The sequence below is a fragment of the Lagenorhynchus albirostris genome, chromosome 3, assembly GCF_949774975.1.
Source record: "Lagenorhynchus albirostris chromosome 3, mLagAlb1.1, whole genome shotgun sequence".
Classification (NCBI taxonomy): Eukaryota; Metazoa; Chordata; class Mammalia; order Artiodactyla; family Delphinidae; genus Lagenorhynchus; species Lagenorhynchus albirostris.
The window spans coordinates 115,732,971-115,759,933 of record NC_083097.1 but is presented as its reverse complement, the minus strand read 5'-3'; the positions used below and the strand labels follow the sequence as shown (position 1 = coordinate 115,759,933).

The 26,963-nt window shown below is 41.7% G+C and overlaps 1 protein-coding gene across 5 annotated transcripts in view; it reads left to right on the top strand.

Moving 5' to 3' along the window:
* SIL1 (SIL1 nucleotide exchange factor) overlaps positions 1–26,963 on the top strand; it is a 297,161-nt gene that overhangs the window by 195,730 nt on the left and 74,468 nt on the right. For all 5 annotated transcript variants that reach the window (XM_060143692.1, XM_060143695.1, XM_060143691.1 and 2 more), the window contains exons 4-5: positions 11,119–11,239; positions 18,385–18,484. In XM_060143692.1, the coding sequence (XP_059999675.1) occupies positions 11,119–11,239; positions 18,385–18,484 (221 nt within the window). The remainder of the gene's footprint in view (positions 1–11,118; positions 11,240–18,384; positions 18,485–26,963) is intronic.

The following is a 26,963-nucleotide window of genomic DNA, read 5'->3' as shown; positions in this document are numbered from 1 at the left end:
TCATTGTTATTGAACTTCTTGCAGCCTTAATGAGGCAGTCTCACATGAAAATTCTACAAAAATCATGTACTCACTTATCCTCTACAGAGCTCAGTTAAGTATGTACTGAGAGCTTAACACTCAGTCTAACCATCTGTAATGGTCCCTGTCCCATAGCTGGGAAAACTGAACAAGTCAGAGAGAGACAAGAGTCCAGCAAACACCATTGTTGAGAGTACTCTGGATCAACCCTAAGCATCCCACTTGCATTATCTCTTATTCCTCACAGTGAACTCTGTGAACTCTATGAAGTGAGTACTCTGAGCCCCGTTCTGTACATGGACCACAGAGCTTATTTTCCCAAGGTCTCAAAGCTATTAAGTGATAGAACTGGACCTGGAACCTGGGTCTTCCTTAGCCTGTGCCCTCTACCACTGGACTGGATAACTGCCCAGGTCACCCAAGTGCTAGAGGCTGTAGCTCCTTCTGGTGAGACGAGCAGTGCAGGTGAAGAAAGCAAAGCACAGCACTGCTTAGTAGGTCTCTTAATACTCATGATCCAAAACTTTAAGAGGCAACAAGTTGGGATTGTCATTACATTTTGATAGCTGAAAGAAGGCTCAGGTAACTAACCTCATTTTGTTGTCCATGTTGCCTACATTTAAGGGAGGCCCTCTCACAATGAGGGGCAAGGACTTGGGACCGGTTGTTTCCTTGACTGCCTTCTCTACACTGTATCTATTGCTCCATTTGCATCTTTTCCCCTTCTGGTTTGCATTCTGCCCCTCTCCCTCAAAAAGGAAGGGATTTGAGTCCCATCCTTTAGAACTTATCTAGAGAGAAATTTGGCCCTAGGAATTTTGCTCCCCTCATACTTAAGGATTTCCTCTCTTTCCACTGCAGGGAGCATCCGAACTGAGGGGCTTTTGCATCAGGTACTGGGGAAATTGTAGAGGTCAGGAGTAGCTGGTACTGTTTTGAAATAATTCACAGAACTGTGTTTGGCTCTGGAGGTAACAGGTGTTGTAAAAGAGAACAAACAGCCAATTATGATGTTAGGAACCCTGGGGATTGATGTGGTGGGAAAAAAAGGATTAAAAATTATGGCACAATATCTTGGTACTTTGCTTTCTTAGCCCTCTTATTAAATTATGACTTCTGTTTGAGGAAAATAAATGAGAGCAAAGGGTTTGTTTAGAATACAATCTTTGTGTTTTAAATTTGACTAATGAATGGTTTTAGCACTTTCATTTGGTTCTCAGTCAACTTGTGTTCAAAGTGTCAATTAACCAATAAATATTGTGAAAAACAAGAGTCAGAAATGGTTGCCACTCTTGCTAATGAGCTGCTAATGAAATTGTGCCTGGGTGGGAAATGCAGGCACTCTAGAATCCCCAAGTCTTCTCCAGAAAATGAGCTGTAGTAGAACTAAGGTCCCTGACCCCTGGGAAAGGTGCACATTTAACTCCTTCGTTCCCAATTGCTGTTTTTCCCCTCCTCATTATTAAGAGAAACTCATTGCCAGTATCTTATGGTTAACTTCAATTGTAGTGAGACTTTTCAAAATGTGATTTTATTTGACTCAATAATTCCTAAGTGGGATTAGAGAGCTGGAAGAACTGCCTGGCCTTTGGTCTCTTAATGATTCTTTTCCTCTTCTAATTTTCTTTTCATTCATTCATTTATTTACTTATGGCTGCATCAGGTCTTTGTTGTGGCACGCAGGCTCTTTGTTGCGGTGCACGGGCTCAGTAGTTGCGGTGCAGGGTCTTCTCTGTAGTTGTGGCATGCGGGCTCCAGAGCATATGGGTTCTGTAGTTGTGGCTTGTGGTCTCCAGAGTGCATGGGCTCTGTGGTTGTGGCACACAGGATCTCTAGTTGTGGCGTGCGGGCTTAGTTGCCCCGTGGCATGTGGGATCTTAGTTCCCTGACCAGGGATCGAACCCACGTCCCCTGCATTGGAAGATGGATTCTTAACTACTGGACCACCAGGGAAATCCCTCTAATTTTCTCAAGTCTTTCCCCCGTCTCCTCATCCCCAACAGATACATGTATGCACAATTGAAAATGGATTGAAATCTGAATATATTTAACATTTTGTAGGGTTGAGAGAGTAGGGTGTGGGTGGGGGACTATATCTCTAAAAAAAGAAATGGCAGGAACTAGTAGACTATAGCAATCAACAGGATTATTGAAAACCAGTTCCCAGCATGGATGTAAAAGCTCAAGTGCTCTGATTAAAGGGCTGTGCTATATATCTGTTAGTCTCACTGGGTCTTCTTCTGAGCTAAAGAGGAACATGGAACACATTGAGGGTAGAGATAAAAGGGGAATGGAGGCAATCAGTGGGCTAGGAAACAGGTGTGGGATACCCATCCTGAGTCTCTGGGTGAAAGTAGCCCCTCTGCCCCTTCTCCCCTCTTCTCCTTTACCTGTGGATTTATGTGGGGCTCTGACAGGTCTCCTGGGCTGGTGCTAGGAGTCACTGCACATGCTTAAAGGTCTGGTGCTTTTGAGGGAAGGAGGACTGACCCCTGTCAGATAGAATTCCTAAGTTTTTCTGGTCAAAATACTGTCATCCCTTACTCCGTCTCACTCTTCCCATTCCCTACCCATTCCCCTCATTCAGGCTTGATTATACCTGATTAGGTCAAGTATAATAGCTTTCTAACTAGCCTCTTTGCTCCTTCTCTTTCTGTTATATGCTGAGCTTCAAATGGAGTTATTCATTGTCCCCTGAATATGCCCACTTCTTTGCTTGCCTGAAAGCTGTTCTCTGGACTTGGGACTCTAAATATTGTTACCCCTCTTCCTCGTTTACTTCATATTCCTCAATGGCAGCTATTGGTTTTGTTAATGTGGTATCTTTCCCAGTGCCCAACACAGCAGGTGGCTTTCTTCAGTGGGTACACAGTAAAGTGTGGTAGAAGGAATGCCTAGAATAGAGCAGGCAGGCTCTTACCTAATCCTCAGTAAATGCTTGTTGACTAGCCAGTTGTGGAAAGAGGCTCACGGTGTCCTGGATATGGTTACTTTGAGCCTTTGTCCTGATGGCTGTTCAGAGTACCTCTCCAACTGTAACAGGAAATCTTCCAAGTAGCATTGCTAGTCCTTGTACTTGGAGAGCACTGCTGTTGTGAATTCTGTGTACAGAGGTTGGTGCCCAGCTGTTGTCTGTCCTTCTTGAGAACTGGAAAGGAGACATTGGTTAGGTCACAGCAGATAAAATTTTGGAGGGTAGTTCTGGAATGTGATGGGAGCTATGAGGATAGCTGTTCCCAGAGGAAGACTGTGGAGTCTCTTGATCTGAAGGGCTTTAATGCAGGTGATGGATTTCCACCCTTGCTTGGAAGCCATGCCAGAGAACTCTTCTAAGACCCTGCCCAGACTGTAGATTACAGCAGAGTAAAAAATCAGTTTGGAGAATATTTTTATTTTTTCTCATTTTGCCATTGTTTAGTCCTTTTAGAAAATGCATAAATGTAATGACAATACAGACTGGTTCACTCTGTGTTTTGCTGCTTACAAAAAAGGTCTCCATTTGTGTTTCCCTTCAAAAAACATTAAGCATTGGTTCAGGGTTCAGCACCCTAGAGAGGTTTGTGCACATTTTTTTGTTGCTGGTTCAGTTCAAGTCCTGCCTTGGAGACAGGATAGATGCTCATTTGTGTGAGGCAGGGATCTTGCCAGGACTTGTTTGGGGTTTTTGAATAAAAAAGCAGGAGGATAGGGCTGTGGTAGCCATGGCAACTGTGCTTGTAAAGTCTCAGCTCTGACCAGCCCTGGTTAGGAGCTTGGAGGTGAGTGGCATTGCTTCCTGTCCCATATTCCTCCTATTCTTTCTGGTCTTGGAAGTGGGGGCCAGGGGGTTGGCATTCAAGCTGACCTTTCTGGTGGCCTACTGTGTGCCTGGAGTTGAGCCTGAGCTGTGGGCACAAGTAATTGGTCCCTGCCCTTTAGAAACTCGGCATAATTGGGAATTTTTACTCTTGTAAAAATTTCTTTTAAAAAACACATACCTACAGGACTTGATAAATAAAATGTCTTTGTTTCATTCTGGTTGACATTTACCTTTTTTTTTTTCTTTTTTTGCGGTACGCAGGCCTCTCAGTGTTGTGGCCTCTCCCGTTGCGGAGCAGAGGCTCCGGACGCGCAGGCTCAGCGGCCATGGCTCACGGGCCCAGCCGCTCCGTGGCATGTGGGATCTTCCCGGACCGGGGCACGAACCCCTGTCCCCTGCATCGGCAGGCGGACTCTCAACCACTGCGCCACCAGGGAAGCCCCGACGTTTACCTTTTTGGGGCTGTGTTTCCTGAAGCACTTTTAACTTCTTCTGAGCACTGACACAGTATTTTCTCATTTATTCTTCACAACGATCTAACACATTAGTGAAAGCAGACACGATAGATTCTTGTCATTTGACACATAAGGGCATGAATATTAAAAAATAAAAAGGAATTTGCCTGAATTTACCTGGCCCTCAAAGAAAGAGCTGAATGGGTAGCAGAGTTACAGTGCTCATGGTCTCATGGCCAGCTCTCATCTGAGCAGGCTGTGCCACGGCAGCCCTTGATTTTCTGCCATTGTGTCCAGGTTTGACTTGAAAGAGCCTAGAAGTCCCTGGAGGGGGAAGTTTCCAGGCAAAAGCCTACAGAGACACCTCCCAAAGACATATAACTCCCAAGGCATCTGATGCCAACGCAGAAACCAGGGCACTGTGGCATGCATCTCAATTGGCCCTGTCTCCGCTGAAGCAGGGCAGTCGGACTGCACAGCAGGCTCATTGTGGGCACTACCCAAGGAGGATGCTGCCACTCTGAGCCCAGGAGGGCTAAGTTTCTAATCACTGGGCACTTGGGTGAGTTGGGACAAATACTGAGTCAGGCAAGATTTGTCAATAGGTGAAACATCTTTTCCAGTAGTCACAAATTGGCTGTGGGCTGAATTCCATATATAGATATGTTTTGTTTAGCTTTTGTATTTTAAAATTTGAATGCTTTCAGAGGGGGCATTTTTTTCTCAGCCCTCACCACTCCCTGTTGTCTTACAGATGGCCTTCCTTACTCATCTCTCTTATTTGCCTGCCTCCCATGGGCATTTGAGTTGGCTTCTGCATCTTGGATCAATATTTCTTACCTGCCCTTCTACCAGTATTCCTCTTGCCTAGGTGTTTGATGGCCTCAGGCTTTCTAGGCTCATTTTCTTCTTTCTACCCTACCCAGAACTATCCTTCTGGGTTTGTGTTTAGGCTCTGAACTTAGCTTTTTCTTGGCCCTTAGGAATACTTGCTGTCACCTTGTCCTATATCTGATAGCCTAATTGCTGTCCTGGGATTCAAAAGAAGTACTGCTATATCCAAAGAAATTAATTTTTAAAACAACTTTATTGAGATAAAATTTATATACCATAAAATTCAGTAATTTAAAGTGTACCATGGGAATAATTCTCAAACCTCCTAGGGAATGTTGATAGAATAGATGGGTGGTTTCTAGACTATGGTGTTTCATGGACCAGAAAACTTTAAAAGAAAGTTCAGACCAAAGTCCGAACTGGACCAAAGGCCAGTTTCTTTACTTTGCTGGGTTAAGGGCCTTAACATAGAAACAACCCACTATCATCCACCATCATCATTATCTCATTTTATAAAAGGACATTTTAACACTAAAAAGATAGAAATGATGTAATTTCAGAAAAAAGAACTCTTTTTTATATTGGACACTTCTAAATTCCTTGTTTCCAGACCACTGGAATGAATTGCCACAATAAACAAACCACTCAAAACTCAGCTTTAAAACAACAGTAATTTCTTTTTGTATAGCTTTGACTCTTAGAACCATAGTAATAGTTCACGTACCCTTCATATGCCCCCAAATAAAAAATTGAACCAACCAGGATGTGGAGGAATGGAAACAACAAAGTGGAACACAGACACTAACAAATGAACCAAATTGATAACATAATCATACTGATGGGGGTAGGGAAGAATGGAACTAACCTAAATGACCTTGTGAAATGATAACTTTGACTAGATACTGTAAAATTAAAGACAAAGGAGCTGTATGTAAATGCTGTAATCTAGTTTGTCAAATGTGTTTCTCACAGGGGTATGGGTTAGCAATTTTGAAACTACTTTGTATGTGTACTAGTATTGAACAATAAATATAATATTGCAGGTAAAAAGAACCAGTTTTCTCACTATTGGAGAAAGAAGTTGCAAATAAGGAAATGGGGGAGATGAACCCTGTGGGGCTGATTGGAATCTGAGGTATCAGTATAATCTTGTAGTTTTTAAGAGGTCCACAGACAAATAGATGTAGAAATACAGATGTGTATATGTGCATATATGTACACACACATATAAATTTCTTATCTCTGACCCAGAGAGTGCCCAGAAGCAATGACAACCTAGTAGTAGTGAACACACCTATCATGCAGATCATGGTTTCTAAAGACTGTTCTTCAATAAAAAACTAGGACTCCTTGAAAAATGGTTGATTCCAGGGCTGGGAAAGGAAAATGCAAGATAAACTTGGAGTATCTTATGGATCCAGAAAGTAAGGAAGTACTTGAAAAAAGAAAATGATGGGGGAAAGGGACTTGCCAAAGGAACACAAGAGCTAACCTGAAGGAGCTCCTAGTTGCCAAAGCTGAAATAATTTGAGCAACAAAATAATAATATTGCATTATAACTCACAGAATAAAATATCCATGAGAACATATTGATAAAGCAAATAATTAAGTAGATGGAGGAGCAACAGTTTTTCCTTGTAGTGAAATTTCAATTAATAAATGTGTAAGGAAGGAGGGGAGTAGAAAATTGCTATTAGACTGTCTCCACAGTGGTAATTGTTGCAAACGGATCCCTCTAATGGTGTGCAAAGGTTTGAGGAAAAAGAGGATTTGTATAATCTTAGAATATTTCCCCCATGATCTTTTTTTAAACAATTCAGGGATTTTTAGTATACACACAGTATTGTGTAACCATCACCACATTTTCATCACCCCCAAAAGAAACAATGCTTATTAGTGGTCATTCCCCATTCCTCCCTTCCCCTAGCCCCTGACAACCATTAATTTACTATGTCTGTTGATTTGCCTATTCAGGACATTTCATATGAAAGGAATCATATGATACGTGACTTTTTGTATCTGTCTTTCAGTTAGTTTAATGCATTCAAAGTTCGTCCATGTTATAGTATATATCAGTGTTTCATTCCTTTTTTTTAAGTTACTGTGTATTTTATTTATTTATTTATTCCAGTTTTATTGAGATACAGTTTAATGATTTGAAGTATTTCATTCCTTTTAGTGGCTGAATAGTATTCTGCTGCATAGATAGACCACATTTTGTTTGTTCATTTCTCAGAGTTGATGGACATTTGGGTTGTTGCCACATTTTGGCTATTACAAATAATGCTACAGTGAACATTCATGTACAAGTTTTTGTGTGAACATATGTTTTTAGTTCTCTTGTGAATATACCTAGGTGAAGAATTGCTGGGTTCATAGGGTAGCTCTTTGTCTAACATTTTGAGAAACAGCCAGACTGTTTTCTACAGTTTGGTAGTTTGCCATGATTTTTGTTTACCACAGTGGAAAAGCTCAGTATAGATTACTTTTGTTAGTTGATCAAGACCAATATGACCAGTATAAGACATGTTGACATCACGAACCTTTTGATATGATACACTGAGAAGAACATGACATAATTTCTGTTCTTCTGTCAAGGTGGCATGATTTGAGTTTAATCATCACAAGAACCAGACAGTCCTGAATAACTGATAAGTATTTATTTCTTGAGGGTATCAGGGTCATGAAAGACAAGGGAAGACTGAGGAACTGTTGTAGAGTGCAGGAAACTAGGGAGAAATAACAACCAAAGGCCTTATGGGATCCTGGAACAAAAAAGGACCTTAGTGGAAACACTGGTAAGGTTTGAAAAGGATCTTTAGTTTGGTTACTGGTGTTAATTTCCCAGTAACTGTCTATGGCTATATAAGATATTAACATTGGGAAAAGCTGTGTAAGTGATATATGGAAACTCTCTATACTATTTTTGCTAGTGTACATTTAAAGGTAGTTCAAAGTAAAAAGTTAAAAAAGGTATCCAGTCATTTATTCTTGTTCACATGTCTGCAGATAGGCTAGACTTGGCTGACTGTGGTTGGGCTCAGTTGGGTTCATCTCCATTCTGCACTTTGGGTCCAGGTCTGCTCCATGGGTCTCTCATCCTTCTTGGATCAGAATGCTAGTAGAGCATGTTCTTCTCACAGTGTACACAATTCCAAGAGAAAAGCCAAACACACAAGCACATTTCAAACATCTGTGGCACATTTCCTAACATCCTGCTGGCCAAAGCACGTCACAGGCCAAGTCCAAAGTCAAAGGTTGGGAAAGTACACTCTACTGCTAGTAGGAGGGACTCTGAGGTCACATGGTAACGGGGGTGGATGGAACAGAACTGGTGACAATGATGCAGTCTACCACCTATTTTTTCCCCCCTCAGGGAGCCAGGGTTAGGGAAATAGACACTGCAGTCTTTGCAGGCCTATTTGCCTTTCTGGATTCCTGTCTTATTTTCTGCTTGTCCCCTTCCCCTCTACCGCCCAATCCCTGCATGTATCTGGTGACTTTTGGCCTCTGTTTTGTTCTTCTCCAGTGTTCTGGTCCCTTCAGAGAGGCCCTAGAAGGAAGCAGGTCAGATCACACTCTCTAACTTGGCCTTTTTCCCAATGGGGTGAAAACATTTGAAATACTGTGTTTTCTGTTGCCTCTGCCACTGCTGCTGTGGCTGGTTTCATGTATTTTAAATGAGCGTAACCTGTATTTTAAGTTAATGTTATTGTGGTTGCTCTTGCCCCCTGTGGCGGCTTATGTGAAGGGATTAATTTTGGAATTTTCCCCAAATAAAATAAATGGATTCACATAAGATCCTAGTCTTTTCCTTGGCCAGCTTAGCACAGTCTAACCTGTTATGTTCTGAAACTTTTAAAGTCATGTACTTTTTCTCTTTTTTATTTCTAATTTCAAAAGTCTGAAAATTCAAGATATTATTACTGTTATTAGTACAATTACTACTAAAAATAACTATGACTACTAATTATTATGAATTATTATGAATCTACTTGTCCTAGTGAAAATCCTTGTTAGCATTTCCACACACCTCTAGATAAGCTAGGATTTTCTCTTTTCCATTTTTGATTTTTCACTTAATATATAATTATTGAGGGTTTACTATATGCTTGCATATGTGATAGACCCTGAAGATAAACTAAGATGTAACTATTGATTGTGGTAAGTATTATTAAGAAAAAGGGTCATGGCAGGGAGTTCCCTGGCAGTCCAGTGGTTAGGACTAGGTGCTTTCACTGCTGTGGACCCGGGTTCAATCCCTGGTTGGGGAACTAAGATCCTGCAAGCTGCATGGGGTGGTCAAAAAAAAAAGAAAGAAGGAAAGAGAAAGAAAACGGGTCATGGTGTTGTGTGAAAGCCTTTAGATGGAAGCCAGATCTGGTCTGGGGAAATAGAGGATGCCTCTCAGAGAGGAAGCGACTCTTAGCTGGGATTGGAAGAATGAAGAGATGGAGGCTGGGGTTGGAAGGAGCATTCTGGGCGAAGGGAACAGCAGGTGGAATGGCCCTGTGGTAGGAGGGAGCATGGTTCCTTTCATGGAATGGAAGAAGGCTAGTGTGGCCTAGAACATGGAGAACGAGGAGTGGACAAGTTTGAAGAGGCAGGCAAGGAGCTAGATACTAAAAAGGGCCTCATTGACCAGCATGAAGATTTTCATCTTTAAGAACAGTAGGAAGCCATCAAAAGGTTCGAGGCAGGGGAATAACATAGTCAGATTTGTGTTTTGAAAGAAAAAAAAAATCATTCATTGTAAAGAACAGTTTGATTAGGAGGTAAGAGGAGATAGTAGAGGCCAGTTAGAAGGCTTTGGCAGTATCCAGAAGAGAGATGGTGATGGTTCAGAGAAGGGCAGTGGTGGGGAGGGCAGAGAGAAAGTATGCATTCAAGAAGAAAGAAGACATGTGGCAGGAGAAACACCAGATTTGGGAGATTGGGTATATGGGGTTTAAAGTAGAGGGAAGATCAAGGATGACCTACTTAGCCTTCAGCCGGGAAGATACTCTTGTTGTTATGTTGGTTTTGGATCTCTCCAGTTGAGATAATCTCTCCCTTTCATACATTTGGAGATAGGATTTTTTTTTTTTTCCCCTTGGCTGTGCTGCGCGGCTTGTGGAATCTCAGTTCCCGGACTGGGGATTGAACCTGGGCCACGGCAGGGAAAGCACCAAATCCTAACCACTAGACCACCAGGGAACTCCCTTGGAGATGGAATTAATGCTAAAAAAAAATTACCTCTTGCCCCATGATCATAGGAATAGGATAGAAGTTACCAGTTTCTTGTTCTTGCCAGTATTTGGCCTCATCTCTTCCCAGAACCAACTTCCTCAACCATTACCTTTATTTTCCTACCCAAACTGGGGTTCCAGTGGCACATCAAGACAGCAACCTCCACAGCCCTTCCAGTTTTTCCAAGCTCTTCTGCTCCCTGCCTCCTGAATGCAGCCTGTCAGTTTCTGTGTCTGAGTCTTTGCACGAAAGGCACCATCTATTTGGGATTCCCTTTATTCCCAGTCTGGGTCTCACTTTTTGCATCATTTAACCCCCAATTCAGGGAGCCTCCCCAGAGATAGGTTTCCCCATTCTACTCTGAACATACCTTTTTAAAAAATCCTTGAGGCATTTTGGATGGGTTTGAGGTTAGAAGTGGATCATTATACACATACACTCAGGTACTCAAGTTCCCTTTTAGTTCTTAGGCAAAGATATAGAAACTCCCTGCTGAAGTGGGATGGCAGGAACAGAACAGTTTGTCTTGGAGTGGTGTTTCCCCAGCTCCTTGGTTCTCTGATGGAGGCACAGTGGTTGGTGTAACTTGGAGTTTGCTATGATCCTGCCAGAATTGAGAAAACTTGAATTCTTGCTACATCATTACTCTTTTATGCTCGGGGTTTACCTCATCTTTCCAAGATAACTTGTGCTATGCACTTCGCTTGAAGGAATTTTTCACATGCAGTGTCCCTCCAGGTACTGTATAGGTCATAAGTCTTCTCTCTTCTTGGCTTTTAGGTCATGCTGTTCCTGCAGGATCCCATGTGCGGCTGAATCTCCAGACTGGGGCAAGAGAAGTGAAACTCCAAGATGAGGACAAGCTTCGAAATAATTTGAAAGGGTTGAAAAAAGGCAAAAGGTATAGTGTCAACCCTAGGGACTGGGAGACTGACAGCATTGACCCTGTAATACTGAGAGTAATGACAATGTATTGTTTCTTACCCAAATACACATGGCTTTAAATTTTTTGAAATTTAATAGCTTAGAATTTGTGATAAATCTGTCAGGGTTTTATGGATGTTTACTTCTATGGTCTTTGGAAAGAAATAGTTTGCAAAGCAAGTTGATACTTTAAAAAAGGCTGTAGGGGGAATGCTTAACCTGCTTTAAAAATGAAGCCATTTTTCCCAGTACTTTAAGAGTACCCATTTGAATCTCAACAATTAATGCACTGATTACAGATGAGTCATCTATTCATTAAAACAGGCCTGTTAGGCCTTCTGCTTTGCAGTAATACTTCCTTGGTGAACAATAAAATTGCATTTTAAAGTCTTTAATTCAGACCAACTTTTCCTCTTGTTAGTCTGTATTAAAACAGGCTTTCAAAAGTTCTCCAATGGTAAGAGTTGCCTTATTTTTTAATAATCAGTTTAGATTATTTGCTTTTGGGCAATTCGTAGTCTCTATTTTTCTGTTTTTTGCCTTGAATTACCAAGTTTTTTTGCTTGCTATTTCCTGTGTAAGGGAGAAGGAGGTTGAGGCATGGGGTTGCAGGGGCTGCTGGAATTGTGCAGTTTGAAAGGTCCGTATAAATACCAGCCATGAAGTGTCTAACACAAGGACCAGCAAATTATGGCCTGAAGCAAAATGTTGGGACTACTGCCTTTTTTTGTATGACCCAGAAGCTAGGTTGTTGTTAACATTTTTTAATGGTTGAAAAAAATTGAAGAAGAAAAATATTTCATGACTGAAAATTATTTGAAATTCAGATTCTGGTGTCCATAAATAAAGTTTTATTGGAACATAGCCATGCTCACTCATTTAGGTATTGTCTATGGCTGATTTCTTGCTACACTGACAGAGTTGAGTAGTTAGGAAAATCACCCCATAAGGCCTACAAAGCCTAAAATATTATCTGATTATTACAAATAGTTTGCTGTCCCTGTTCTAATACGAGCATATCTCGTTTTATTGTGCTTCACTTTGTTACAGTTCACAGATACTGCGTTTTTCACAAATTGAAGATTTGTGGTAACCCTGTGTCGAGCAAGTCTATTGCTACCATTTTTCCAACAGCATTTGCTCACTTCATGTCTCTGTGTCACGTTTTGGTAATTTTCACAATATTTCAAACTTTTTCATTAATATTTGTTATGGTGATCCTGTGATTAGTTCTTTGATGAATAGATCTTTGATGTTACTATTGTAATTGGTTTTTTGGTTTGTATTGGTTTTTGTCATGTATCTTTTTTTTTTTTTTTGCGGTACGTGGGCCTCTCATTGTTGTGGCCTCTCCTGTTGCGGAGCACGGGCTCCGGACGCACAGGCTCAGCGGCCATGGCTCACGGGCTTAGCTGCTCCACAGCATGCGGGATCTTCCCAGACCCGGGCACGAACCCGCGTCCCCCGCATTGGCAGGCGGACTCTCAACCACTGCACCACCAGGGAAGCCCTGTCATGTATCTTTTAATTAAGGTACCTACTTTTTTTTAGACGTAATGCTGTTGCACACTTAATAGACTAAGTATAATGTAAACATAACTTATGTGCACTGGGAAGCCAAAAAATTTATGTGACTTGCTTTATTGCAATATTCACTTTATTGCGATGGTTTGGAACAGTGACCTCAATATCTCTGAGATATGCCTATTTATGTAAGTATTGGGAATCAATCATGGATTACTGAGTGGGGTTAGTGTTACTCAGTCCTTGGATTTTTATTATTTTAACAATATTTTGCAGTTAGATATGAGGCAGAAAGTTACCTTAGAGACCCAATTTTTACCTGAGTCTTTTCTTTTATATACCTGGCAAAAGGTCATCCATCCTGTCCATGTGGCACTCACAAGCCCACAAAGTAGCTTATTCAGATTTGGGCATTTTTCACTGTTGGAAAATTCAACTTTATATTATGATAGATAAGGAGCTATTTGTCATCCTTATAGTCACTCCAAAGTGGGAAGGATCTTTACTTTCCCCCATCTCTCCATATAGGCCTGAACCTGGATTAACCCAGGTTATATGATGATTATTTTCTCAGAACCATCGAAGAAAGAATCACATCTCGTTGTCGTAACCCCTGTCAACCTCCCTCCATCCCTAGCATGCTTATACATACATTTTTCAGTGTCTCAAAGTACTTAGGAAGTCTTTTCTCACATCTAAGTCAAGTCTTATTTTCTGAATAAGAAGACTATTTTTTCCTGGTTTAAGACTATTTTTTCCTGGTTTAGGAACTTGATGAATTTGGAGCTTTTTATTTGTTGGTTTTAATACTATGGGAAGTGACTTCTCCAATACCTGACCATAGATCATCAGTAGGAGCACTTATCGCTTTGTCTGTTGCTCCTGTCTTTTTATACTAGAAAGCAGAGCCATCCATGTGGTCTGTAGTAGAGACATCATAAGAGAAGAATATTCGTCCCTACTCCTGCCTCTTTGCTTTTCTCCTTTGGAACGTTTCTGAGGGCTCTGCCCTGGAATAGCCTCCAGGATATGCTGGACATGTCTTCTTCCTTCTCAGCATTTATAGCCAGCAGCAAACCTGTCTGAACAGAAGCCCAAAGGCGTTGACAAGGTGGTGTGGGTGTTCAGTGCTGTGAGCTCAGTGAGTCTCTGATTGCCTTTGGTGGTGACTTCCTTCTCATGGAGTGGACCTCATCCTGTGCTCCTTTAATTCCACTTTACAGTGTCTTCCTGCCTCTTCAGTTCTGGAATGGGAACATAGGCCAAAGGGCAGGGCTAATTTTCAAAATTGTTATAATATTTTGCTTATTGACTTAATTCTGTTTTGGGGAACAAGATCCACAGCTTTCCATCAGATTGTCAAAGAAGTTGGTGATCCCACAAAGTTAAGAACCACTGGCTAGGACTTCCCTGGTGGCTCAGTGGTTAAGAATCTGCCTGCCAGTGCAGGGGACACGGGTTTGAGCCCTGGTCCGGGAAGATCCCACATGCCGCGGAGCAACTAAGCCCGTGTGCCACAACTACGGAGCCTGTGCTCTAGAGCCCGCGAGCCACAAGTACTGAGCCCGAGTGCCACAACTACTGAAGCCCACGCGCCTAAAGCCCGTGCTCTGCAACAAGAGAAGCCACCCAGTGAGAAGCCCGCAAACCGCAACAAAGAGTAGCCCCTGCTTGCTGCAACTAGAGAAAGCCCGCGCGCAGCAACAAATACCTAAGGCAGCCAAAAATAAAAATAAGTAAATTAAAAAAAAAAAAAGAACCACTGGCTAGAGAGAGATGGGAATAGTCAATTCAGCCTAATCCATGGCAGCTTCTCCATTAGAGCTGCTGGATGTGTGACTGGCCACACTGCTACCTAGAGCTACAGTTCCTGTGGGTTCTAAAGCCTGGGAGAGGTTTCCTGACTCTGACTTGTCCCAGAAGATTCTCTTGGCACTACCTGAGTTCAGTGTATAGTTGGCTCTCAGCAGGTTTTCCTCTTCCTCTTTGTGTGTTAGGTATTGCCGTCTCCACTGGTTTTAGTCTGTATCCCTGTCAATCTCTCCATAGTACATCTCTATTTTTGCCTTGGAACAACCAGATTTTTGAGTCATCCTCTTATGTTTAGAGGGATAAGGGACAAACTGCATCCAAGTTGTTTCATTTTGGGTTGAGCATTTACCACGGTATAATATGGTATATTTAAGGGAGTGGGCCAAGGACAGGACCATTTACTTACTCCATTCATTCATTTCACAAAAGACCTATTGAGTGCCTATGTGCCAGGCACTGGGGATACAGTAGTAAACAAAACAGGCAAGATGCTAGCTTTATTGAGGTTGGCAGGCAGGAAAAGAGAGAAATAAGTATGCAAGTAAGGTAATTACAGATTATAATAAATACTAGGGAAGAAATAAGGTGATAAGTCCCTGAGGGAGGTAATTGTAGATAGGATGGTTTGAGAAGGCCTTCTCAAAGAGATGTTTGAACTGAGACCTGAAGTATGAGGGGCATTTAGTCATGCAGAGGGTTAGTTTTATAGGTTTATGGTTAGAGCATTTCAGGCAGAAGAAACAAGAAGATTTTCTGGCTTTGTTAAGGAAAGGGCTTTGTCAAGTTCAAGAAACAGGAAAATGATCAGGTTGACTAGAGGGTAGGAGAAGGAAGAAGACTAATATGAGATGAGATTGGGAAGCTATGAGGGGCCAGATCATGTGGAATTTTGAGGAGCATGTTAAATGTTCTTCATTTAAGTAGAATTGTAATGGAAAGCCATTGGAGGATTTGGGGTGGGAGAGTCATTTAATGTAATGTAGTTTAGCAAGATCATTCTAGTTGCTATGTATATGGAGGATAGATTGAAGGTGGACAAAAAAAGATGCACAGAGACGATTAGAATGTCATTTAAGTGGATCAGGCAAAACATAATGGTGGCTTAGTCTATGGTGTGTGAAGGAGAGTGGATGAATTGGAGATTTAATTTGGAGGTAGCAGCAATAGGACTTGCTTATAACTTAGATGTAGGGGTTGGAAAAAGGGTAGGGTTAGGGGTTCAGGGTAAAGCCTCATTTGGGATTTGCACAACTAGGTACTTGAAGGTACTATTTATTGAACTAGAAAAGATTGAGAGAGGGACAGTTTTATGGGGAGAACTATCAAGACCTATGTTTTAGATGTAATAAGTTTGGGGTGGCCATTAAATATCCGAGATCCAAGATATATCAGTAGTTGTACAGGAGTCTGGCTGGTACTCAGAGAAGAGATTTGGGTCAAAGATGTAAATTTGGGCATCACTGCCTGATAGATATTTTAAAATATTTGGGTGAGAGGGTAGAGATAGAGAAGAAAAGATTGTCCAGGATTGAACTCTGAGGTGTTCCAGCATATAGGATTTAGGTAGGAGATAAGGAACCAACAAGAAGAGACAGAGAAGGAGTAAGGAAGAGGAAGAACCCGGAGAGTGTGGCAACAAGAAGCTGGGAAAGGAGAGTGTTTCAAGGAGGGAGGGGTGAACTGTGTAAATGCTGCTGAGTGGTTGAGGAACATGGCACTAGTGAAGAGTCCATTGGATTTGACCATCAGTTACTGGGAATTTTGATGAGTGGTTTTAGTGGGGTTGTGGGAATAAAATCCAGGTTAATGCATATGGCAACGTAAATAGCATTCAAGGAGGTGTGGATAGTGAATGAAGACAATGTGTTCATAAAGTTTTACTTAATCTGAACAGGAGCAGGGAAATGGCATGATAATTAGAGACTGTGGAGTCAAAGGAGTGTTGGTATGCTGATGGGAATAATCCAATCAAAGGAAAAATTGATGATGCAGGCAGGTGGGAGTGGTATAATTATGGGAGTTAAAGCTTTTGAAAAGGCAAGTGGGATCTCTAGCCTAAGTTCAGCAGGGGCAGGGACACTGTCATCCATTCCAATAGTAGAGAAAGCAGAAAATACAGATTTAGGTGCAGGTTGGTGTATAGAGTGGATGATGGAAAGGTGAGGGAGTTCTTGATAACATCTGTTTTTCTCAGTGAAGAATAAAGTGAGAATAGCAGCTGAGGATAGTTGTATGTGTGCCTGTGCATGTGCACACACTCATGTGTACCCACACATGTGCACACTTCTGTGTGTGCAGTTGGGGCTGAGAGTGGGTGATGATGGATAGCCTGAAGAATGGGACTTTAGGCAGTAAACAGATATACAGACATGACGGGATTAATCCTGACCCAGTATTGGAGGAAGGAGGAGATAATCTGCTCAAGTTATAGCCCTAAATACGTAACTCCCTCCTAGGGGTAAGGGTCAGGGCAGTGGCATCCTCTTGCAGCTGGCAGTGGGTGATTCTCTGACAGGAAAGGGGTTCTCTTTCCTACCTTGTAGGGTTGTGGTAATGATTTGAATGAAATATTACTTCTAAAGGGTTAACATAGTGCCTGACACATGGATAAGTGGTCTGTAAATGGGAGTGATTAGCTATTATTATTTAGTTTAGGAGGACTGGGGTTTAAAGAAGTCAAGTGTTTTTCTGAGGGCCCTAAGGGGTCTCTAGGATGAATCAAAGACTGAGTGAGTACCTCTCATGAGACCTGAGGCTGGCTAGGATCTTGGACCATGAGACTGATGTACTCATCTCGCCTGGAACAGAGGGTAGTCCAGTAGCCCCTTCCTCCCCAGCCTCTGATATATCTCCAGGGATATCTGGATTCCTCCCTCCCCCTGCCCTGCCAGCTGGACAGTCTTGTCATGCACAGCTCACTTTCTACGCTTCCCTTAGTCTGTATGTACCACTCTTTTTCTTACCTCTGTTAACTGAACTGAAGTGAGTGCTGGTGGCAAAACCTGCCTTCCACCCCCTCACCCCATGAATACCTTCTCTGCAGTCAAGATGAATTGTTGTGGCTTGGATCAGCTCCAGGGCTCTTTGTGAGGATACCACTCTAGTCTCTGCCAGGTTCCTGACATTATGTCCACATTGGTTCCTTTCTTCCCTGTCCTTGGAGGCTGGCTATGGAAGGTGGCTGGCCTCGATTTTAGTTCTCAGTATCTCAAACTCATTCCTTTGTCAGGTTGACTCATACCTCCTGCATGTACTCTGTGCTCAGGGGTTGGTCTTAAGGGTATGAATTTATCCAACCTGTTTTTGTAAAGATAGACTGAGCCGTCAAATCAGGTCAGGCACACACTTGGGGGGCTCAGGTCCCTGTTGGTCTCTTTCCTAGAAGAATATAAATAGGGTATATGTTATTTCCTCTGTCTGTGCCCAGCATCCTCCAGGAGGTCTTACTCTGGCACGTACTGAGAGAGCAGCATCGCACAGTCATTCTAGACTTGTTCTGCCCAAGTAGCTGGTTGAGAGCTCTCTGTCCATGGTGGGCTTCTGTCTGCCTTATGCCATTTTCTCCTCTTTCATGAAGTGACTCCATCTTTAGCTCTTTCCTCCTCTAGCTTCAAGGTGAGATCACCCTGTTAGACTTCTGGCTGACCCACGGCAAAGTTAGGATAGTGTGCTCTGAGTTAGAGCTGGCCTGGATTAGCTGGCTTTGGAGTGCCAGCCACCCAGAGGGGTTTTCTTTCTTGGGAAAGATGGTGCCCCCCTTGTGACTCTCAACTTCTCTTTGGACAGGCTGGACATCAACACCAATACCTATACATCTCAGGACCTCAAGAGCGCACTGGCAAAATTCAAGGAGGGGGCAGATATGGAGAGTTCAAAGGAAGACAAGGTTTGTGATGTTGTTTATAGTGAGTTCATGTCATCCTGCAGAATGGCCTTGAAGGGAATCACTGTCTCCTGAAGCTTTAGCAGTGAACATGGGATAATAATAACAATAATATTATAAAATAATTTAAAGAGCCAAGTAAGTTAATGCCAAATAAGTAACCCTTTACAGACTCTTAAAAAAAACGCTGGGAACTTTTCTGTCATCGTTTACGTTAAAATCCAACTTCCCATTACATATTTGGGAAAACTGAAGCACAAAACAGAGAGAGCCATACTCTGCATTACCACAGACATCAGTGAGGGGAATAGAGATTAAAACCCAGATCTCTTCACTTATACTTGGATTAGGCACAAGTTTAAAGGACAGAGGACCTAGACCAGGAAGGAAGGGGCCCAAGTCCTTTGAACATATAGCAAACCTTTTCCAGACCTCAAATTCCTTAAATGTACAACAGATGGCTGAGGTTTCCTCCAGCTCTAAATTTGTTTATAAGCTAAGGGACTGAAAAGGAGAAAGAGGCAGAATTGTAGCCCCTTGGTTACGCCTCTAATGTCTGGGATGGCTCATGGATCCTGACCTATCAGAATGAAGTCTTATTCTTAGATGGATCATGAGCTCATGTGATAGCCAGAGAATGTTGCAAATCAGTTTTTACATTTCCACTTGAGTCCTGTCCTTGAAAGAACCTCCTCCAATGTCTGCCTTGCAGACCTTTCTAAGTTCTCCCTCCCCCTTCTCCTCTTCACAAGCCCCTTTGCTTTGTATTATATTTCTCTGCCCTCACCCCAGAATTCTGGCAGTATCTTGGAAAGGCAACACCAGGTTCTTGACAGCCTGTGTGTTAGTGGAGGAAGCTTTAGGTCCCTCAGATCCTTCAGAGCTAAGTATTTCTGAGACAGATGGACTGTGTGTGTGTGTGTGTGTGTGTGTGTGTGTGTGTGTGTTGGAGAGGACCTCAGGAGGAGGTGTTAATATGCAGGCCAAGTCTCCATGTCTTTACTCATCTTACCAAAGTCTCATCTCCCAACGTGGGGAGTGTATGTGGTATGAGAAGGTGAGTAGCAGGATGGCAGCAATTGTGGTAAAGGAAGGTGATGCATAAAATTATATCCCACTGCAGGTGTATTAACTGTGTGGGTGGAGAGGTGTGAGGAAAAGCAAATCCCCTACCTGCTGAAGGTGAGGCCAGCAGAGGAGAGCAGTGCATGCTTAGGTGCCTGGAACAGAGATTGGTATTCCTGTGACCAGGGGTTGGGTTCATTCCCACTCATTCTCTCACCATGAGCTCCACATGGAGCAGATGGGAACATAAAAGTTGGCCCCGTTCCATGTTTTCTCTGTGGGTGGAAGACCCACTGCACCCCTGTCTCTTCTCTTTGCTCTCTTTAATGACATTCTTACCCCTAATTCAGTTAGTGTAGAAAAGTATGAATATTATGAAAATATTTTTTAATGTAAAAGCAAGAGATTATTTAAGTTTTCAGTTACTGTTTTTTTTGCTATTAAAAATAATTCTTTCTTCAGACCTAGAGACACATACAGACTGAAAGTAAGGGGATGGAAAAAGGTATTTCATGCAAATGGAAACCAAAAGAAAGCTGGAGTAGCAATTCTCATATCAGACAAAATAGACTTTAAAACAAAGACTATTAGAAGAGACAAAGAAGGACACTACATAATGATCAAGGGATCGATCCAAGAGGAAGATATAACAATTGTAAATATTTATGCACCCAACATAGGTGCACCTCAATACATAAGGCAAATACTGACAACCATAAAAGGGGAAATCGACAGTAACACATTCATAGTAGGGGACTTTAACACCCCACTTTCACCAATGGACAGATCATCCAAAATGAAAATAAATAAGGAAACACAAGCTTTAAATGATACATTAAACGAGATGGAGTTAATTGATATTTATAGGACATTCCATCCAAAAACAACAGAATACACATTTTTCTCAAGTGCTCATGGAACATTCTCCAGGATAGATCATATCTTGGGCCACAAATCAAGCCTTGGTAAATTTAAGAAAATTGAAATTGTATCAAGTATCTTTTCTGACCACAACGCCATGAGACTAGATATCAATTACAGGAAAAGATCTGTAAAAAATACAAACACATGGAGGCTAAACAATACACTACTTAATAATGAAGTGATCACTGAAGAAATCAAAGAGGAAATCAAAAAATACCTAGAAACAAATGACAATGGAGACACAACGACCCAAAACCTGTGGGATGCAGCAAAAGCAGTTCTAAGGGGGAAGTTTATAGCAATACAAGCCCACCTTAAGAAGCAGGAAACATCTCGAATAAACAACCTAACCTTGCACCTCAAGCAAATGGAGAAAGAAGAACAAAAAAACCCCAAAGCTAGCAGAAGGAAAGAAATCATAAAAATCAGATCAGAAATAAATGAAAAAGAAATGAAGGAAACAATAGCAAAGATCAATAAAACTAAAAGCTGGTTCTTTGAGAAGATAAACAAAATAGATAAACCACTAGCCAGACTCATCAAGAAAAAAAGGGAGAAGACTCAAATCAATAGAATTAGAAATGAAAAAGGAGAGGTAACAACTGACACTGCAGAAATAAAAGAGATCATGAGAGATTACTACAAGCAACTCTATGCCAATAAAATGGACAATCTGGAAGAAATGGACAAATTTTTAGAAATGCACAACCTGCCAAGACTGAATCAGGAAGAAATAGAAAATATGAACAGACCAATCACAAGCACTGAAATTGAAACTGTGATTAAAAATCTTCCAACAAGCAAAAACCCAGGACCAGATGGCTTCACAGGCGAATTCTATCAAACATTTAGAGAAGAGCTAACACCTATCCTTCTCAAACTCTTCCAAAATATAGCAGAGGGAGGAAAACTCCCAAACTCCTTCTACGAGGCCACCATCACCTTGATACCAAAACCAGACAAGGATGTCACAAAGAAAGAAAACTACAGGCCAATATCACTGATGAACATAGATGCAAAAATCCTCAACAAAATACTAGCAAACAGAATCCAACAGCACATTAAAAGGATCATACACCATGATCAAGTGGGGTTTATTCCAGGAATGCAAGGATTCTTCAATATACGCAAATCTATCAATGTGATAAACCATATTAACAAACTGAAGGTGAAAAACCATATGATCATCTCAATAGATGCAGAGAAAGCTTTTGACAAAATTCAACACCCATTTATGATAAAAACCCTGCAGAAAGTAGGCATAGAGGGAACTTTCCTCAACATAATAAAGGCCATATATGACAAGCCCACAGCAAACATCATCCTCAATGGTGAAAAACTGAAAGCATTTCCACTAAGATCAGGAACAAGACAAGGTTGCCCACTCTCACCACTCTTATTCAACATAGTTTTGGAAGTTTTAGCCACAGCAATCAGAGAAGAAAAGGAAATAAAAGGAATCCAAATCGGAAAAGAAGAAGTAAAGCTGTCACTGTTTGCAGATGACATGATCCTATACATAGAGAACCCTAAAGATGCTACCAGAAAACTACTAGAGCTAATCAATGAATTTGGTACAGTGGCAGGATACAAAATTAATGCACAGAAATCTCTGGCATTCCTATATACTAATGATGAAAAATCTGAAAGTGAAATCAAGAAGACACTCCCATTTACCATTGCAACAAAAAGAATAAAATATCTAGGAATAAACCTACCTAAGGAGACAAAAGATCTGTATGCAGAAAATTATAAGACACTGATGAAAGAAATTAAAGATGATATAAATAGATGGAGAGATATACCATGTTCTTGGATAGGAAGAATCAACATTGTGAAAATGACTCTACTACCCAAAGCAATCTATAGATTCAATGCAATCCCTATCAAACTACCACTGGCATTTTTCACAGAACTAGAACAAAAAATTTCACAATTTGTATGGAAACACAAAAGACCCCGAATAGCCAAAGCAATCTTGAGAACGAAAGAAGGAACTGGAGGAATCAGGCTCCCAGACTTCAGACTATACTACAAAGCTACAGTTATCAAGACGGTATGGTACTGGCACAAAAACAGAAAGATAGATCAATGGAACAGGATAGAAAGCCCAGAGATAAACCCACGCACATATGGTCACCTTATCTTTGACAAAGGAGGCAGAAATGTACAGTGGAGAAAGGACAGCCTATTCAATAAGTGGTGCTGGGAAAACTGGACAGCTACATGTAAAAGTATGAGATTAGATCACTCCCTAACACCATACACAAAAATAAGCTCAAAATGGATTAAAGACCTAAATGTAAGGCCAGAAACTATCAAACTCTTAGAGGAAAACATAGGCAGAACACTCTATGACATAAATCACAGCAAGGTCCTTTTTGACCCACCTCCTAGAGAAATGGAAATAAAAACAAAAGTAAACAAATGGGACCTAATGAAACTTCAAAGCTTTTGCACAGCAAAGGAAACCATAAAGAAGACCAAAAGACAACCCTCAGAATGGGAGAAAATATTTGCAAATGAAGCAACGGACAAAGGATTAATCTCCAAAATTTATAAGCAGCTCATGCAGCTTAATAACAAAAAAACAAACAACCCAATCCAAAAATGGGCAGAAGACCTAAATAGACATTTCTCCAAAGAAGATATACAGAGTGCCAACAAACACATGAAAGAATGCTCAACATCACTAATCATTAGAGAAATGCAAATCAAAACTACAATGAGATATCATCTCACACCAGTCAGAATGGCCATCATCAAAAAATCTAGAAACAATAAATGCTGGAGAGGGTGTGGAGAAAAGGGAACACTCTTACACTGTTGGTGGGAATGTAAATTGATACAGCCACTGTGGAGAACAGTATGGAGGTTCCTTAAAAAACTACAAATAGAACTACCATATGACCCAGCAATCCCACTACTGGGCATATACCCTGAGAAAACCATAATTCAAAAAGAGTCATGTACCAAAATGTTCATTGCAGCTCTATTTACAATAGCCCAGAGATGGAAACAACCTAAGTGTCCATCATCGGATGAATGGATAAAGAAGATGTGGCACATATATACAATGGAATATTACTCAGCCATAAAAAGAGACGAAATTGAGCTATTTGTAATGAGGTGGATAGACCTAGAGTCTGTCATACAGAGTGAAGTAAGTCAGAAAGAGAGAGACAAATACCGTATGCTAACACATATATATGGAATTTAAAAAAAAATGTCATGAAAAACCTAGGGGTGAAACAGGAATAAAGACAGACTTACTAGAGAATGGACTTGAGGCTATGGGGAGGGGGAAGGGTAAACGGTGACAAAGCGATAAAGAGGCATGGACATATATACACTACCAAAAGTAAGGTAGTTAGCTAGTGGGAAGCAGCCGCATAGCACAGGGAGATCAGCTTGGTGCTTTGTGACCGCCTGGAGGGGTGGGATAGGGAGGGTGGGAGGGAGGGAGACGCAAGCGGGAAGAGATATGGGAATATATGTATATACATAACTGATTCATTTTGTTGTGAAGCTGAAACTAACATACAATTGTAAAGCAATTATACTCCAATAAAGATGTTAAAAAAAAAAAATTCTTTCCCTGTGCAAGGGGAGATCCCAATAATGATAGCCAAATATGACACTCCTGTACCAGCTGATTTGAGTCAGCTGCCACTTCTGACTTATGGCTGCCACACTGTTTCTTTACTTCTGTGGCACTTAGGTTGTTAGCTCCTTCACTGAGGTGCTGGGTCCTAGGTTCTTTTTCTCATTTTCATTTGTATCCTTCCTGGACTGACTCAGCTCCCTGCCAATGCATTGGGACTGGCAAATAAATTAACTTGAAGTAGGTTGGGGAGTTTCTTACATGTCTCAAGCTCCTGGCTGCAGATACCATAATACTTTTTGTTTATCAATCTTTAAACAAAATCTTTGCATGGTGACTTGCAAGTACAGGATGTACTTTTACTATTTATAAAGACAATACTGTGAGATATTGTATCATATCTCAACCAATTGAGTTAATTTTTTTTACCTTATTTTTTTGGGAGAAGGGCATCAATTCCATTATAACCATTGGTAACTTATTAGATTTAAGTGAATCAGTCCTTCCCAGGGTCCCTTGCTTTTTTTTTTTTTTTTTTTTGTGGTACGTGGGCCTCTCACTGTTGTGGCCTCTCCCGTTGTGGAGCACAGGCTCAGCGGCCATGGCTCACGGGCCCAGCCGCTCCGCAGCATGTGGGATCTTCCCGGACCGGGGCACGAACCCGTGTCCCTTGCATCGGCAGGCGGACTCTCAACCACTGCGCCACCAGCAAAGCCCCCAGAGTCCCTTGTTTTGTGGAAAATCTCTGTCTTACCCAACACATTTGGGCCATTGTTTTTGAACCTGATCTCTTTATCCCCCTACTATCATACAAATTGCTTGATGCTTTATGTTTTATCACGTCAGCTGTTATTTACCTATATCCTATAAATTGCTCCATTAAAAAATATGGTCTTCTTTTTAAAAAATATTTATTTATTTAATTTATTTTTGGCTGCATTGGGTCTTAGTTGTGGCACGAGGGATCTTCACTGCGGCCTGTGGGATCTTTTGTTGTGGCGCACGGGCTCTTCATTGTGGTACGTGGGTTTCTCTCTTTCTGGTTGTGGTGTGTGGGTTTTTTCTCTCTAGTTGAGGCGCGTGGGCTTAGTTGCCCCGTGGCATGTTGGATCTTAGTTCCCCGACCAGGGATCGAACCCGCGTCCCCTGCATTGGAAGGCAGATTCTTTACCACTGGAACACCAGGAGGTCCCCCAAATATGGCCTTCTTAAACTTTTGATTCTGGACAAGATAAAATAGACTCATTTCTCCCTATTCTTCCTGCTCAGGACAACTAAAAATCCTGGACATAATACTAAAAGCAAATATAAGAAGACTTTAAAGGTGAGAAGAAGAAGGTGGATTAGATAGGGACCTTGGAATTTCAGGGATGACATGGCAGTGAGTTCCTTGGCTTTCTTTTTGCCCTCTCTGTATCCCAGAATGGGCACTGGAGAAGCCCGTATCTTGGAAATAGCAACAGGTACAGATAGAGAAAAGGCCCTAAGAAAGGCCTGCTCTTCATAAGATAGAACTAGGAAAAGGGCAGCCTAATAGAACAAAAAACTTTTTGACAATACTTATTCTGCTTTAGCCAAAGACCTCCCTTAGTGCCAGTGGGAGTTGAATGGGGAACTTGTATTTCCACCTCCCATTTGGTGTAATATAGCAAAGCTGTACTCTCTTTCCTCCACCAGAGTGGTGTCAGCAGAAGCTGAGTGGGGAGCCTGAACTTGCACCCCCTCTGGTGGCAATAGATGGTGTGAGGCAGTGCTCTTCTACCTCAATCAAGGTGGTGTCAGGGAGAATTGAGCAGAGAGCCTGAATTTCTACTCTCTGCCCGGTGGTAGAAGACTATTCTCTGCTTCTCCCACTGCTGTAGTACCAGCAGAGACCAAGTGTGGAGCCTGGTTTTCACCCTTCACATGCGTGTAGCAGGCTGCTTTTTCTGTTGGGGTGGTGTCAGCAGAGGCTAAGAAGGGAACCTGAATGTCTGTCCCCTCCCTGGCAGCACCAAGGTAGTTTTTCACTTCTCTTAGCTTCAGCGATGCCAGAGGGCTGGTGAATGGAGAGTCTGTACTTCTACCCTCCATCTGGTGGGAACAAGGCAGCGTAAGTCAGCATTCGGCTTTCTACTCCGGGGCAGTGTTAATGGGGATAAGTGAGGAGCCCGAACTTCTACCCTCAGATCAGCAGTGATGAGGCAGTGCTTCAGTTACCCTGCCAAGGTGATGTCAGTAGAGGCCAAGGAAGGGCTTCCATTCCCAATGCTGAGTGTGCAGCAGTGGCAGGTGATGCTCTTCCTTCTCCTAACAAGAAGAGTGGTGGTAGGGTTTTGGAGGGAAGGGAGATGGAGAAAGGAATTTTGCATATGAAGTTCTGGGAATGCTCCCTAGTAACCCACAAGAGAAACTGACCAGAATTAACACAGCAGATTTGAGAATGGAACTAGAATACTGCCCATGTTTTTAGATTAGCTCTAGGTAGCACACACAGGAAGCAGACCAAAATAACACTGCAAATTCTGTGAAAACTAAATTGTCTTGGGGTCACAACTGTACAAGACCAGAACCAACATATTAAACCTAAACTGTGACTGCCTACTGTAAAGGAAGTTTCAGTGGAATTCAGAGTCTTATAACTTAATACTCAAAATGCCTAGTATACCAAAAATCACTCATCATACCAAGAACCAGGAATATCAAAACTTGAATTAGGAAAGACAATTAACCAATGCCAACAGTGAGATGACCCAGGAGTTGGTATTATCAAACAAGAATTTTAAAGCAGTTATCATAAAAATGCTTCAAGCAGTTATGTACACTCTTGAGACAAATGATAATCTCAGCAGAGAAATAGAAGACATAAGAAAGAACAGCATAGAATTTTAGAACTGAAAAATACAACTG